This window comes from Cyanistes caeruleus, chromosome 3 (assembly GCF_971803275.1).
Source record: "Cyanistes caeruleus chromosome 3, bCyaCae1.hap1.1, whole genome shotgun sequence".
Lineage (NCBI taxonomy): Eukaryota > Metazoa > Chordata > Aves > Passeriformes > Paridae > Cyanistes > Cyanistes caeruleus.
The window spans coordinates 72,358,533-72,374,951 of NC_141703.1; the positions used below are offsets into that span (position 1 = coordinate 72,358,533).

Here is a 16,419-nt window from a genome sequence, read left to right on the forward strand (position 1 = left end):
AGGGCAGTAGAGGGAAGGGACATAGTCTAGAGCCACACACAAGCTCCCCCACACTCTTGAACAGGCAAAGGGATGGTTTTGGCCTGACTTTCTCACAAACACAACCCAATCCAAAGGACCTTCTTACAGGAACAGAAGCAACAGAAGACAATGCAACCCACCATACCCCCACTGTTTGTGAAATAAAGGTCTGTGCCAGCCCCAGACTTGGAGTATGCTTCTAAAGTTTAGTTTAATACACAAAAGGAAACAGTCAGTTTTGATTTGCTCCTCATTTTTGAGGGGGGAGAGACAGAAGAAACCCACTGACCCCATCTTTTAACAGAGAAAGGAAATGGTTTTAGAAAGCAAATTACCTGTAATCTTTATTTGAACAGGGAAGTAAACATATTCAACTAATTTTGATGCTGTAATTGTGTGTCACTGCACAAGAATTCATACTTGCACTTTAAAGTGTACCATTAATGGGCAAGTTCCATTTTTCACCCAGAAATACATTCAATAGCTTAGAGAAGAAAAGAAAAATCCATAAAACAAGGTGTCAGAAAGAGGTTAAAAATAAGATTTATTTTCAAATCACTTTGACAATAAACTAGTATCTCTGAGTTGTGCATTTTGGGGACTACAAGTCAGTTCCTTTGTGTTCCGAGATTTCCATTTGCATGCAGTATGGGATACCTCTAGAATTCAAAATGAACTTCGAAGTGTCCTTTTTTGCCTTGCTGTGCTGAGAAATTCATTCCACAGGCACACTATAGGAGAGTCAAAGTCTTTGTAATGAGAAGCTGTCACAGGAAACACACAACAAAACCACCTTGGCTTAGAAAGAAAACTCACTTGGGAGCTGTTCCACATTTGTTTAACACAGTGTTAAGCACTTCAAGATTCTCACAAGAAGTACCTGGTGCTGTATGAAAAAAAATACCATAAACCCAAAGCAAAAAGTCAAGAGCCCAAAACTCAATAAATATCAACATCTACCCTTATACCTCACAGGTATACTGAAACCTCATATTTCTTTCTGATGTACAAATGCACAACACATCTGGTTATGACCAAAGTTCCTTCTCTTGGAAGCTGATAAGCTGTCTCATGTAAAAAAAAAACAAAATCAAAACCAAAACCTCAAGATTTAATAGTACTAACTGTGTATAAATGAGCTCAGGACAAAGGCAATACAAAGTGAGATTTACCTTGTTGTCTGACTGTGTGAGGGCAACCTCTCAGTCATAGTTAGAATCGCAGCAGCAGAAGACAGCAGCATCTTCAGGACATTCCTTCAGTGTATGCCTCCCCTTCTCCCTGACCTTCCTCTCTCTGCCCTTCCATAAAAGCCTTGTAATTTTAATTCTGAAGTCTGTTTTAATCAGATGACATCAGAAGTGTATTCTGAAACCCCTACGTGATTAAGTTTTGAGCAGACCACAAGTAGTATACCTTGCATTGCGACAAAGTTGAAAGGTAACAGAAAGAAATTAGGTAACTAAGAAAGAAAATAAAAGAATCTGACCCATATCTATTTTTAATATAGTTCTAGAAAATATTAATTTTTATAACAAAGAGGAACTTTTTTCTCCCTCTTTATGAAACTCAAAATATTCCCAATATTTGACACTGGAAAAATAACTTTTATCTCCTCCCATATATGCAAGAAAAGATGTATAGATGTCATTGTTACCAGTTCAAACAAAGCATTAATGAATGCATTAGATCATTCAAATGTAAACAAACATGGTTTATATATATATACATATATATATAAATGCAAAAAAAATTAAATTTAACAACTACTGGTGATAACCAGTTCATGTAAGTAGTATGTAAGTTGGAGAGAATAATAATCTTAGAAACATTGTTTTATTTGGGCTACTTTTGAAAGAGTAAAACAGTATTCAACTGAAAGCTCTTCATCATCAATGCAGATACCACCTCCCCACAGGGGTTTCCCTGTACCTTCTGGGGAACCTAGGCCATTTTTATGAAACAAATATACTTGGTCATTTCACATCAACTGTTACTGAAATGATTCTGTGAGCAAGGCCCAGAATCAAGCAATCTCTCCAAGCTGAACAGCCTAGCTAACATCAAACTGCCACCTGTACAAGCTCTAAACTAAAAAGGGATAAAGATTTCAGAACAAATCTGATGTCAACAAACATTGCCCTGTTCAATCCAAACTCAGCCATATTTTAGAGGACAGTGAGAGTTTGCGATGGGTAAGCTGTAATTCCACTGGGTATGTTCTCCCATTACACAGCTCCAAGAATTCATTCTTCTAAGCCTGGTCTATCCCAATATTTGTGGTGTAGTCAAATGTAAATATTGTTGAGGTTTACTCACATCTGATTTGGGCCAGGGTTAAGCTGCAGGTGCCAACATCCTTCATCAGCCTCTCCTGTTTCACCTGGGAGAGAGCTGATTTTCTTCCCAGTAGCTGGTACAGTGCTGTTTTTTATTTAGAATCAGAATAATGTTTGTAACACACTGGTGTTTAAATGTAAACACAGCTTAGCAACAACCAAGTGAAGGCCTTTTCAGATTCTCACCTCACCTTGTGGGGCTGTACAAGGAATTGAGAGGGGACACAGCCAGGACAGCTGACCCCAAGTGACCAGCAGGAGGTCCCAGAGTATATGGTGTCATGCTCAAAATATCAACTGGGGCAAAAGTTGGCTGGGGGTCATTGCTCAGAAACTGGCTGGGCATCAGTCAGCAGGTGGTAGGCAATTGTGTTGTGCCTCACTTGTTTTATGTATTTTGTCATTATTACTGTTTTTTTCCTTTCTCTTCTGTCCTATTAAACTGTCTAACACATGAATGTCACCTTTTTTCCCCTCCAAGTCTATCCCTCCATCCCATCTGGAAGGGGGGTGGGCAATGGTGGGGTGCAAGTCAATGGTTAAGTGGCGTTTAGCTGCCTGCTGGGTTAAACCATAACACAGCTCCTAGAACTCATGGGTTTAGCATAATTTTCACAAGACAACATTTGCCACATCTCATTGAGATTCCAAAATTTGGAAAATTCCTATCCTGAAAATCCACTATTTGCTGAGAAAGTATCATATTTACTGAGAATTCTGATTAGCTCTGAGCATACCATCTTTAATGGCAACACTTCAAAAAGACCCCATGCAGTCCTACAAGTTTTTTTTCTCTTAAACATTCAGGTCTGACACCAAGAAATGCTCAGAGCTTGTTTTAGGAGGAGTCCTGTACAAGTGATCCAGTTTTTAGATGTCACTAAATGTTTTGGCAGAATAATGTAATATGAAATCTGTAATACACTTGCTAATGTTTATAATCCAATGACTACTTATAAGAAGTATTATTGCATTTTAAGCGTAAAAATATAAGAGGTTCTATAAAGAAAATTAAAATAGCATTAATCTAATATTGATAGTCATATAAAATAACTCACAATTATGTAAATTTCCATATTTAATTACACATTTAAAAATAAGTTATAAAAATAATTAAGCTTCTTTAAAACCCCTAGGATATTTTTTTTAGGAGTTTTTACTCATATCTACTGATTGTCTAGCATCAGCCACAGCTTCTGGTACTCGAACAGTCATATCATTCATTGATTTCTTCAAGCAGATTTGACAGCCTAAACGTGATCTGTGGGGAAACAGGACATTATTGTTAGTTCTTGCCCACCAGCAATCTAACAGCATTTACCCTCTTACATTTCCAACACTCAGCCACCCCAAACTGACCATGAACTAGGAACAGCCACTCTTGTGCAGGGCCTTAATCCAGCACAGCAGTGAACCACATGCATCAGCACAAGGAACTGTGTGGCAATAGCCAGGATTTACAGCCAGAACAGAGCTCGGCACACTGCAAAGTCCCACAGCTGAGTACTTCCTGCTCACTGAGACAATGCAGAACATGGGTGACCCTTCCCTTTTCAGTGGGTCACTGAGGTCACTCCAGTGCAGGGAGTGATGCTTGATCTCTCAAGGGACATCTGGCACCTCTGAAGAGATAAAGGCAATGAATCTGAATGAAAGCCTCAGAGAAAGCAAAGCCTGGCCCCCTCCATCCAGAGCTCAATGTTCTCCAACAACAAAAGCCAAGACTGGGTGTAAGCCAGGAAAGTAAAGTGAAAAGACAAGAAACATGGGAAGGAGAAGGATAGAACACTCAAGGCACTGGAGGAGATGTTGTCTTTCATTTCTATACCTATCATTCAGCATGAGAAAACCAGATGTTGCACACAAGCAATTAAAACCAGAAGATTTAGTACCACAACAAAACTCTGCAGACATCACAAGCTGCTTTTATTGCTGGGGTAACTTTAATTCGATGTCCATGTCTCAGTATTTAAGTACAGAATACTAAAGACATCAGCAAGGATGGGCAATGTTCTGTAGCACCGGTCCCTGGCAAGACACTTAGCTAGCTGACAGCCTGTTTCAAGAATGTAAAGTTGCCACTCTTTTATCCACCTCTCCATATGCATTTATCTGCACTTGCCTTTTAACTCCAAATGCCATTTTCTATTGCTCAAGAGCATAAAACCCTTGTGCATGTTTTCACAGGCAGATGATATGACCACATCACTGTAAACAAACCTTACTCCTCCCTGTGTTTTCCTAAGTCTTTCAAAAGGATGCTCACACTAATTAAAACCTGGCACAAATCACTTTTACATCATGCTGTTGATCACATACTCTTACCAGGCAGCGTAATACTTCTTGTTAAAAGATGGCTGGGTTTTTTTAACCAATTTCTTGGCCTTTACAGGGCCTTTGTTCTTATGCTATTGCACCTCAAAGTTTAGCAAACAATTTCTAGACCTAAATAAACTGCATGAACTGCAAGATCTTTCATCACAGTGACTTATATGAAGAATTTCCATATCTGCTTCATCCCTCTACAAAAGCTCTGTTGAATTCTTTCCTTACCCATAGCAGACAGTATAGATTAGAAACAGCTCACAGAATGACAAGTGTTCTTCAGGTCCAAATCTCACTTTAAAATGTTGAATCTCATTTTAAAAACTGAGTTCCCACCTTCCTAGTCCTTTAATGTGGAAGCAATTTCAAACCAACTAATTAAACCTTACACACAGCAGTTCAGAAATGTCACTGAATTTCTGTAGAGCTCCTGGGTGAATACTACCTGGCCATTACTATTTGTTACCACTCAGTTTATTTATCTGCAGTAATACTACTTCTGTGGACACATCAGTTTGTAAGACCACAGAGTAAGTCAAGAGGCCCTCTGCAAAGAAACCTTCCAGGTTTTATAGCCCATAAAACCTCCAGAGATAACAATGAAAAAGAAACTTTGCTTTCATGTTATCTTTTTCTATTTTACATGCACTTCCTACATCACCCACTGGCTCTTCATGCAGACAGAGTTCCCTGTTTCTGATAGGTTAGAAACAAAAATATTTGCCTACTTTTTGCAAGCTGTTTCTCATCTTATTTTTTGCTTTACTATTCTTATTTTAACTTACCAGGGCTTGCACTCCCCTGTCTTACTACTTTCTACTGTTATGCAATTAATCAGAACAATTTCATTTTAACCTAATTAATCCTTCTTTTTAAAAAACATGAGCTTTCATGGCAGTTGCTGGCTGAAACTTTTCCTAGTACAGAGTCACTAACAAGAATAAGCTGCTATGCTTGTACCTATGACAGAACATAGAAGTTCATCTCCATTACTCAAATTTACATCAGCACAGGAGTCCAGTTAGCCTGCAGCAAATATCAGCCGCTTAAAGCTCTGTCTTTCAAAAGAGCCATTCTCTCACATAAATGGAAGGTCCCTGGCCACAGGAAGAACATGTGATGCTAGAAAAACCTAACAGAAGTACCAAACACCTTCAGAGGGTGTAAAACTTAATTTGCTATGAAGAACTTAGAGGGGAAAATAGAAACATTTAAACAGAGAGCTCTGGCGTGCTACTATTTTCCAGTTCTTCAGTAAAATCTCCTTGCTTTATACCTTTACTTAAAAGGTAGCCAAAGAAAAAGTTTTTTATTAGATCATATGCCTCATATTCAGGAATTATTCTGGCCCTGAACCCAGAAGTTACTCTTTATTATGGTAGGTCCCAGGCTTAACAGGCTTATGTTCTGTTTTTTTCAAAACTGAGAATGAGTTTTTGTGAGACAGGAAAAATGATAAAACAAAAGAAGCTGTAAGTTTCTTGTAGCTTGATTTCTTTGCCTTTCCAACCTCCCACAAATGTTCAGATTTGGCTGAAGTGAGAAAGTGTATTGTCGTGTAGAAATGAGTATAGGATTCCTTTTACTGATATAAGGAGATGACAAATTAATTCAGAGTACTTCTTTGCAGAGACAAACTCTATGCTATACAGAACATAATTGGAAAGATTCTCAAAGACTTCAACAAGCAGTTCTGCTGAAACACGAAGGAAAGGGCTTAGGAAGCCTCATAAGGCAAGTTGCCTACTGTCCGTGTGAGCATGTTCTGTGATAAAGGCTACTTGTGCACCGGCAAGTACCACAGCCCACCAGGAATGGGTCTGTGATGAGGATTAACATCCTAACTACAAGATGTGTGGTAGTAGGCATGATGCAGAACAGAGCTTTACTTTAGAGTACCTCTATTCTAATCCTAATACCTACCAGCAGTTAGAGCACTCTTCAGGATCAGTTTCTCCCAAAGGGAATCTGGTTTGTGTGCACAAGGAGCACTGTGATATGAGTCAAAGCATAGCAAGTTTGTACACTGACATATCTCTATACTGTTTGTCCTAGAGAAGGCTTGAAGGAAGGATAATAGCAATGTACATAAATACCAGAGAGGCTGGAGAAGGTGGAGTCTCTATCCTTGGACAGATTCAAAAGCTGTCAGGACATGGTGCTGGGCATCAGATCTAGGTGGTCCTGCTTAAGCAGGGGGCTGGACCAGTTGACCTCAAGAGGTCCCCTCCAACCTCAACCCTTCTGTGACTCTGTGAAAAGAAGATCTGACCAAAACCTAAAATACTGACAAACACATTCATAAAATACATTAACTAGCTACAGACTAACAAGGGAGAGAAAACAGAAGGGTCCAAGAGAAACAAGAATAAGAAAATCCACACACAGGACAGCAGTGGCAGAGCTTTTGTGAAAACAACTGGGTTTCCAGTCATACTTTAGAGCTAACATTTCTGCACCAGACCCCTCTGAAGACCAAGTACTGGCAACTGACATTTTTCAGTGACAAAAACAATACTGCCATCTTTTTAATACTAATTCAGACAAACAACATTTAAACATGGCAGTCCCATTTGTGTAACAGAATCCAGCTATTCATTAAAAGCTGATTGAGGTGCTCCAAGAACATTGGACTGCTGCATCTGCAAACCTTTCTTCCCATTCTTGGAGAAGTAATGTAGGAAAGTGTCATGTTGCCTTACGTTTCTGTGAGGCCATATGCCAGGTCCAGCATGTCCATCTCTTCATCAGTAATTGCATCTAGTTTCTCAAATATGTGGTCTTCAAATATTAAATGACAAGTTGAACAGGCTAGCGTTCCTTCACATGCACCTAAAGAAAAGTAAATCAAGATAAAAAAAAAATCCAAGTTTCAAATTGCAGCTGAATTTCAGAAGAAATCCTGCATATGTTTGTTTCATACAAGAAGTCTCAGTTGATCGGCAAAATTAATGTTCTGTGTATTTCCACATTCATATACCTACTCTGTATTCAACTATTAATAGTAGTTATATTATATAGTTATATAGTAGTATAATAGCATTTCTACAATTACTATAGCATTTAAGTAAATCTTAGTGCTAAGTAATCAGTTAAAAAATGCTTAAGTAATTCTCTTTCCACCATTTAAAGAAAGAATAGCTTTCTACTACAAGAATGCAAAAGCAGACAATGCTGTCAATCAACACTACTTCACTTATTTCCAATGCTGATCCTTCTTATCTCTCTCTTTCCCATGGTTTTGAGAAGGTTTTCTCTAAAAGTTCAACAGCAGACACCTGCTACACAAAAACAATTACTTAGAACTACAGGGAGGTGGGATTTTATACCTATTTCTTCTCACTCTACTAATTCACAGCAACAAGGGTAGTCTGGCTGGAGAGAGGTGGCTTACATGGACTATGAAGTGTTCCAGTGCGAGTCAAGGACCTAACAAGTTGTTGGGGCAGAGTAGCACAAGCACCAACTCCACCTACCTACAGCAATTAGGTCACCACAGCACAGTAGAAGTTTGAACTCTAAAAAATTTGTTTCTGTCACTGAATTGGGCTGTGTCTTGGGCTGGCACCAAGCTCTCCACAGTGTTGAAAAAGAAATATGCAACATCAGGAAGAAAGGGAAAGCTAAATACTGTAGAGATTACAAACCTCAGGCTCTAATTTAGATTTATAGAAAAGAAACAGATAACACATTAGCCAATCTTCACTTATTTACTTATTTCTAGGGAGAGCAAAACCAAAAATATTGTGACCACATCACCTTTGTAATCATATGGAAATAAAGGAAGAAAGGTTGTATGTACAACCACTGCTACAAAAAGAAATAGTGGGACTCATCATTAGACCATGAGAACCAGAAAGCACTGTGCTGCAAGAGTGATCAGGACATGGTAATACATTTGATTTTTAAATTATATATGTATTCAAATACACATGAAAAAGTAGAGTTTAATTAAAGTGCCAAACATAAAATTCGTCATATCAGCAGCTTAAGGATCGTTAATGTTGGGGAAGTGAGGGAAGGAGTGAGGGGGGAAGAATACTGACCAGTCTCTTTGAACAGTGGAAGGTCTTTCCACAATCATAAAACTGGCAATAACAAACAAATTGAGTGCAGCTGAATCATTCAATAGATCTAACCCTTTACACAGTTATTTCTATTATTGTTAATGCACATGGGATGCCCCCTAGTGATAGAAGCAAATAAGCAGGATTTACATTTTACTTTTCCCTCATTACTTTTTTCTTGAACACAGAACATACATTTTTACATTATTTCTCTGTCCCAGTACAATGTTTCATTAGCAAGTGGTTATTAAAATGGGACTAGCACATATTATAATTAAAGACTGTTACAGTATTCCAAATTTTTGGTTTGGCTTCCTTTCATTGACACCATTGCTTTTTCCCACTTTACCACAATGCTTTAAACACAGCTGATGTTGACACAGAGAACAGTTACTGTAGAATATAAGCAGACCAGCCATAAGCCTAAATGAGTCATTTAATAAGTGATACATAAAGCTAGTTAAAGGCATTACAAATTTGAGACAATTTTTCTTCTCCAGATATATTCAACTCCAGACATAAAAGATGTCTTAGATACTAAATACAAGATTTTAAATATTATCAAAGAATTTATTACTAGTAATAAAATTTATTTGCACATAACTAAAACACATCAAATTTCAAACTACTACAACACTCTGCTGGGTTTTTTTTTCACCAATTGCTTCACATGCATTCAGTTCTGAAAATTGTACTACCACTTTTTGCTTTAGCTCTATTAATTTTACAGCTCATGTTCATATAAATACCTTCCCAGAGTATTTAACTGCAATTACCTAATACCTTTGAGCAATGTGGTCTAGTGGTTTGAGCAACAAAGGCTGGTGGAAGATGCCCATGACAGGGAGGGTTTGGAACTGGTCTTCAAGGTGCCTTCCAAACCAAACCATCCTACATTTCTAACTATGGAAAGTGCAAAAGTCTGAAGAAATAGAGAGAAGTCGTAACTGCCTCTTGTTATGATTCCAAACAGAACTTGTATCAAGTTAGAATTTCACAAGGTCTCCTTTACACCAGTTCTTTAATAAGAATTAAACTCTTTGCTCTTCCCTGCTAACTGACACTGATTTTGGTTGTTTCTTTCACTTTGCACTCCTCAGTTATAGATATAGTGCTACAAAAAGCCTGATAATAAATTGAAACAGTCTGGTGCTACAGAAGTAACCAGACACTGATAGAAATACACCAGCTCTGTGTTTCCTCCAGAACAGAACCTTTCAGCTCAGAAGAGGTCTGCAAGTGGCATGTTTCAGACTCCACTTTGACAGTACTCTGTGCATATTCATCTCTTTAATACTCAAGCCAAGATCATCCCAAGTATTTCTTTGAAACTTGAACCAAAATATTCTATTCACCTACAGAAAGAAAAAAAGGGGAGAAAATCCAAGCAAAGTATAGCTAGGTTTTATCTATAAAATATTAATTTACAGTTGGACTCAATGATCTTTTCCAGTCTAAATGATACTATAAATATTTATGCATAAAGAGAACATAATTTCTAGACACTGAATAAAATATTCAATTAATTTACTTACCAAAACCATCTATGTCGAGATTATTGTCAACAACAACATCCAGCAGTGAATCCCCAGGTTTTCCCTTGGCTGTTAGTTTGTCACCATCGCGGTTTATGAAATGAACAGTTATTTTATCTTCTGAGCTGAAAAAGAAAATTATATAATACAATTAAAGAATTCTAAAATTTTTTAGTGCTTTAGAATTGATTGAATACTACTAAAATAATAGTTGATACTACTACTATCAAAACTCCAAGAAAAGATAAACCTAAGTTATTGGCTTTTAAAAGCTGTAACAGGTACAGGCTTTTACTGCTGTACATTGAAAAAATACCATGAAAAATAAGAACAAAAAAAACTTGGTGTTCATTTTGTCACTACAAACTATATGGGATACAGATGTTTTGCCTTTCACCAAAGACAGTTTATTTTAGGAACAATATTTGTATTTTTAACAAATAAAGAAGCTTACTATAAATGTTTCTCTTCCCACCATTCTGTGAACTCTTGCTTTGTATTTATGAATTTTTTGTTGTTCTTATAATTATCACTTAGGACAAATTCTAAATTTTCCCATTTCTGCCTAGAGTTTTAGATATTTTACTTTATTACTTCTGAAATTTAATTCTTCTCTCCTCCCACAAATGGAAATACTCCAATAGCATTCTGCTGTTTTTAGGCACAGACTCTCTGAGGAGTTCATCTTGTAAATATTAATTCTAGTGAAGTACAAAGTTTTTACACTGGTTTCAAGGAAAGAAGGTTTTATATTTTTGGGGTTTTTTTTCCACACAATTGTTTCTTTAATAAAAAATTCACTTACAGTCTGCACAAAAATGCCTTAAGACTAAAGCTTTTAACATTAAAAAAATAATTTTTTGCATTCCATATTATTTCACATGCAAATCAAAGCAAAGCTTTAAATATACTAATAAAATACAGCATGTTCCATTTTAGACAGACTATTTTCTTTCCTACACTAAGTGAGCAAAACAAAAACCTTTTGGATGGACAGTGAAGAAATCTGCCAAGAGATGACAGATAAAAACAGAACAAGTGAAAGCTAATTCAAAAATTTATGTTTCCACGTGAAATCCATGTTTAAGAACAACATGCTTCATATTACCCATACTCTTAGTAACAGTGGGCCCTGAGTCATTTATTTCATACGAAAAATATTCAAACTTTAAAATCAAATCACCCCTGGAAAACTCTAACATGTGCATCTGAATACTAAAGAAAAAGTTTGAAAGTGGCCATGCTGAAAAAATCAGTGAACAAATTGTTTTTGTAACTGGCTGTAAAACAATGTGTTTTTAGCAATCTGAGTCCCAGCCTGTTATGAAACAACAAATGTTTGTTGCTGTAGACTTCATACACTTGCCACAACTCTTAAGCTCCATTGGCACCAGTGTGCTCCGTGATGATTCATTATGATATCATGTTCAATTCTTGTCCTATTATCCCTCAATCCCCTCCCTAGAAGGCAGCCACAAGCTACTATTAACTGTAAATTCATTCCAAAACTATAATTGATAACAGAGGATTGACCTTGGTAACCTGCAGAATGCAATTGAAGCACATACTATAAAAAAATTCAGATATCTTAAGGACTTATCTTTACAATATATGATTTATGTTTCACAGTCACCTGTGATATCCAAGGACCACCACCAAACCATTCTGTGGGGGTTTAAGAAACCACTTTGCTTTTCATTTTGCTCCTCGGCTATGTTAACACCTCCCACAGCAGAACCAAGGAAACAAACACCCACTTAGATAAACGAGTACAAAATTCATCACCTCCTCTGGGAGTTTTAAGACTGATGAGTTTAGACTGCATCTGGAAAGGTACAGATCCACATTCTGAGAGCCTAAGATAACATCTGACAGTGTAATTTTAAACTGCCTCAAAAAGCCCTTCCAGAGCTCAAAGTACACTCTCCTTTGCTGAAAGGCTTCTGTTAACGTGACAAAAACAACGCTGACAGGAGACACAATGCAACATGTACTTGCATTTCTGGGTATACTCTGCCCAAGGTATAGACATGGCAAGTACTAAATATTTATTCCAGTATCTTAAACATACTCTATTATAGGATTAGGCACTCACAAGTACCATGGACCAAACACCAAGATGTCTAGGCATCCCTTAGATCCCTGGAACTTCCGTAAATGACGTGTCAACTCCCTCCCAATTTTCAAAATACACCCGAAATTGTCTTCACCCGTGGTTACACTCGAATCTGATAAAACACCACAGTGCCACGTGAGGAACAGTCCCACCCCCGCTCCTTTGTTCCTCCTCTCTCCAGCGCTCACACTGTCCCGCAGTAACCTCGGTCTGGGAATGCACTGGCTGAAAGCCAAGGTCAATAACCCCACAGATGTCAGAACCAGCAGAGTCAGATCCGGCCCTTGGATGAAATTTACACCAGTTTGGAACGGCTGTGTTATTGCAACGACACAATCCGAGTTTCATGATCAGATTAAACCAATCTCTTCACAGTATAAAAACGTGGATTTGGGTGATCCCCGCTCCAAATCACTTAGCCATCATCCTTACACCAGTATTCCCACAAGTCAATTCCTTTTGCTAATGGTGGATGAAAATCAACCACAAAAACAAAGTAGACCCAACTGGACCATAAAGCAAAACTGACAAAAGTGCCACAGCTCAGAATAAAAACAAGGAAACAGCAGTAGGACCCCCTTGTCAGTAGGGGCAATCTGATATTTGCTTCAGCCAGCTGAGGACCTGCACTGTGGCTGTGCATGCCTCGTGGTGTGCCATGCAGCAAGGGGACAGATGGAAGCATCACCACCAGGTCACTGACTTTTCTTAAAAACTGACACAATAATTAATCTTTCAACAGGATGTAATCCACCTTGATTTATAAGTGAAACTACAATTTATTTATCTATGTGAAGTTAGAGTCTTAAGTCTTTCAGTAGATCTGGATTTTTTTGCTATTGCCACCTTCTATCACCCTTCACTTAGCCAAAATATTTAAATGAAAAAATTTCTGGTGCTTTACTTGGTGAAAATTCTGTGTGCATGCAATAATCAGACTAGTCAAACATTCAAAACACACACTGCGCCAATCTCCTCAATGACTGGGGGATACATTACAAAAAGTAAAAATCTCACCCACATGAAACAATATTTAGAGTTTATAAATTTCATCTAACATGGGTTTTGCCCACCCAGACATTGTTTACATCAAAAAAACCCCAACTGTCCAAATACCAAGATGTTGCAAACCAGTCACAGGCACTTAACATTAAACATAAACCAGGTCTATGCATGAATAGCCTGGGGATTATCAGGAAAAATACAATTTATTTTGTGTTATCTGCATGAATATCCCAATTCATGCTCAAATAAATGCTTTTCACCAGGTGTAAAATACAATTAACAAAACATAAAAACTTTAACCTCGTATTGTGCATGGTGAGACCAGCTCTGTTATTTGCAGATCTTTTAATAAACAGAAAATCCATCGTCTCTAATTGCCTGAGGAGTTCCTTGAATTAAACTATTATACAGGCCTCAATCAACAGAAGTTAAAAATCTGAACTAATCTTTAAAGCATGCAATTATTATGCTGTGCACAAAAAACATTGTACAGCTAACCAGACTTGTACAAAAGAATTCTGAAATAACTACTGTTCACCATGAAATTAAAAGGATGGATAAGGGATAAAAAAAGACTACGAAAAAGGAGGAAATGGAAATGAAAACATAACACCTGATGCTCCACTGAAACCTTTGGAAAACTCTGCTCACAGGAATCACCTCAGGTAATGTTTTGTATAGTGAGATTTTAATCCTCTAGACAAATACAGGTAATTTTACATGCATAAACAATGATGTATCTTTTTACTGAAATAACACTGGCTGATTACATAAAGGTCAGGAAGTGGTTCTCACATATGATGCGAAAAGAAAGTAACATGCATAAATGGAAAGAACAATAATATACAAGAATTTTTCTTTTCTCCCAACTCACTCAGCCAGGTTAAGACACTGAGTATACAAACAACATTGGAAACACTTTGCATGAGCTTTTTTGCTGGCGTGCTCACAAAATTAATGTAAATAAATTCTATTCTGTATTCAGCCTGTTTGCGAAAGACATTAAGGGGAACTGAGGAGACACAAGGGGAATTACAGCTCTTACATTACTATTAGGTAAGGAAGTGCTTTCCCTTTATAGGATTCTTTTTTTCAATTCTTTTAATACCTTTTTAAAAAAATTGGCAATATGTCACATCTTTATTTTTTTAAATAAAAACTGCTAATCAGGGACCTCAAAATCCACTGATTACCAGCAGGATCCCCCAGAGAAGAACCCTGACTAGCAACTTACTCATCTCATATGGGAGTTCTAGGCTAGAAAAGTCTCTCTCTCTCTCTCTCCATTAAAAGTATTATTAAAAGTATGTGCTGGAACAAAGTCAAAGATCACCTGCAGGAAAGTCTAAAAGCAAACTGCTGAGACAGCTTTGATGTCAAGCTATCAAAGCACTTATCCCAATCTTCTGGAAACAGGCCAAGCTACACCCCTGATGCTGGGCTACTGATTGTGGGTCCTGTTTCAAGTCTAGGAAACTTCTCTGGTAACCAAATACATCAGGCCTTTAAAACTTCTGTATTTTAAATACTGAAAGCTGCAGACTCTGATCATCTTTGAATATACAAACAAAAGCCAAAGGGTGGTGCATCAACAATCTATGACCACCTGTAATAAACATCAAAACTACAGCTGTGGAGTGTGTAATATTAAATGCCCACAGATGTAATGCATTCTGAAACAACTACTCACACATACTGGTGAGGAGAGGGGGAGCTCTGCACATTTACATTGGACCACAGAATCAATTAGGTTGGAAAAGACCTCTGAGATCATCAAGTCCAAGCTATGACCAAACATGACCATGTCAACTAAATCATGGCACTGTGTCACTTCCAGTCCTTCCATGAAGAAAGATGCAAAAGTGCTTTTCAGTACAGAAAAACTATACCAAAGGCAGAAGACACTTTAAGTATTAGGATCTCTCTGATACGTGCTGTACTTCTACCACAAGCCCAGCCAGACTATCACGGGAAAGAAAAACCAACAAAGCCAAACAACAGAGAAAAACAAGTGGAACTTTAGTAAGGTCATAACCTCTTAGAAAACCAGTCTGAACACCAGGAATGCTGGTTTACTGTTCCATAGCGTTACAAGCCACTTCAACGGGGTTCCAGGTCACACCGACCCTGAGCCTCACCCACAGCGGGTGCCGGTGCGGGGCCTCGCCCGAGCCAACCCACAGCGCCGGCATAGTTCTACACAGTCCTACGGGGCACAGCTCGGTGGAGGGGCCCCCCTAGAGTGCTTCGGTGCCGCCGCCAAGCAGCCAGTGAGGGGCGGAGGGGGCCGGGACCGCCAGGGGCGCCGCGGGAAGGTCATCCCGCGTCAGCCCGGTTCGGGCGGCCCGTGCCACAGGCAGCCGCTGGCCCCGGCTGCCCGCGGCGCCGAGATCCGGCCCAGTCCGGCTCCTCCGGTCCGCCGCCCCGGGGAGCCCGCCCGGCGCCTCACGGCTGTGACCCCCCTTACCTGAGCACCGCCCGGGCAGAGAGGCTGAACGGCCGAGCTGCCCGCCCGACAGCGGCAACGCTGCCGCAGCCCGGTCTCGGCCCGGCTGCCGGCGAGGCGGAGAAGAGCCAGCGGCGGGAGGAAGCGGCGGCGGCCCGGAGGAGCCGCGCCGGCCCTGGGGAGGCCATGGCAGCCATGGCGGTGGGACGGGAGCGCTGGGGCTCGGCGGGGCAGGGCGGGGGCAAAGTCCCGCCGCTTACGCTTACAGCGCGCGCGGCGGCGATTCTCGCAGCCGTTTACGCAGCGCGCGGCCCGCCCCCAGCGGCGCGGCCCCGGGGTTACGCAAAGTGCGCGGCAGCGCGCGGAGGGGCGGGGCCGGCGCGAGGGCCGCCCCCCGGCCCCCGCCGCTGCCCTCAGGTGCCCTCGTGCTGTCCCGCACCGCCCCCGTCCCCGGATCCCAGCGCTGCCTCTCCTCTTCCCGGGAGAGCGGAGCCATGGAGCCCAGCCTGTGCTGACCCTCTGCCCGGCTGGGCCCACGGGGCTTCTCTTGTCACAGCAAGCACTC

The 16,419-nt window shown here is 39.8% G+C and overlaps 1 protein-coding gene across 2 annotated transcripts; it reads right to left on the reverse strand.

Moving 5' to 3' along the window:
- Window positions 1-541: 541 nt before the first annotated feature.
- FDX1 (ferredoxin 1) lies at window positions 542-16,210 on the reverse strand. Of its 2 annotated transcripts, XR_015284765.1 has the most exons (5): window positions 15,876-16,180; window positions 10,288-10,412; window positions 7,388-7,517; window positions 6,782-6,937; window positions 542-3,621 (listed from the first exon to the last, which is right to left on the reverse strand). XR_015284765.1 is itself a non-coding variant. In XM_086881897.1 (4 exons), exons 1-4 carry the CDS (start codon window positions 16,049-16,051, stop codon window positions 3,507-3,509), a joined length of 546 nt encoding a protein of 181 aa, XP_086738023.1. In that variant the 5' UTR covers window positions 16,052-16,210; the 3' UTR covers window positions 542-3,506. The 2 variants fall into 2 exon arrangements, 1 of the variants encoding a protein (XP_086738023.1); XM_086881897.1 differs by lacking the exon at window positions 6,782-6,937 and having other exon boundaries at window positions 15,876-16,210.
- Window positions 16,211-16,419: the final 209 nt, after the last annotated feature.

Coding starts and splice junctions, on each gene's coding strand:
- FDX1 (XM_086881897.1), bottom strand. CDS start 16,051: ATGGCTGCCATGGCCTCCCCAGGGCCGGCGCGGCTCCTCCGGGCCGCC. Junction 7,518..10,287: donor TCTCGACATAGATGGTTTTG/GTAAGTAAATTA, acceptor ACTTTTCTTTAG/GTGCATGTGAAGGAACGCTA. Junction 3,622..7,387: donor GCATATGGCCTCACAGAAAC/GTAAGGCAACAT, acceptor GTTTCCCCACAG/ATCACGTTTAGGCTGTCAAA.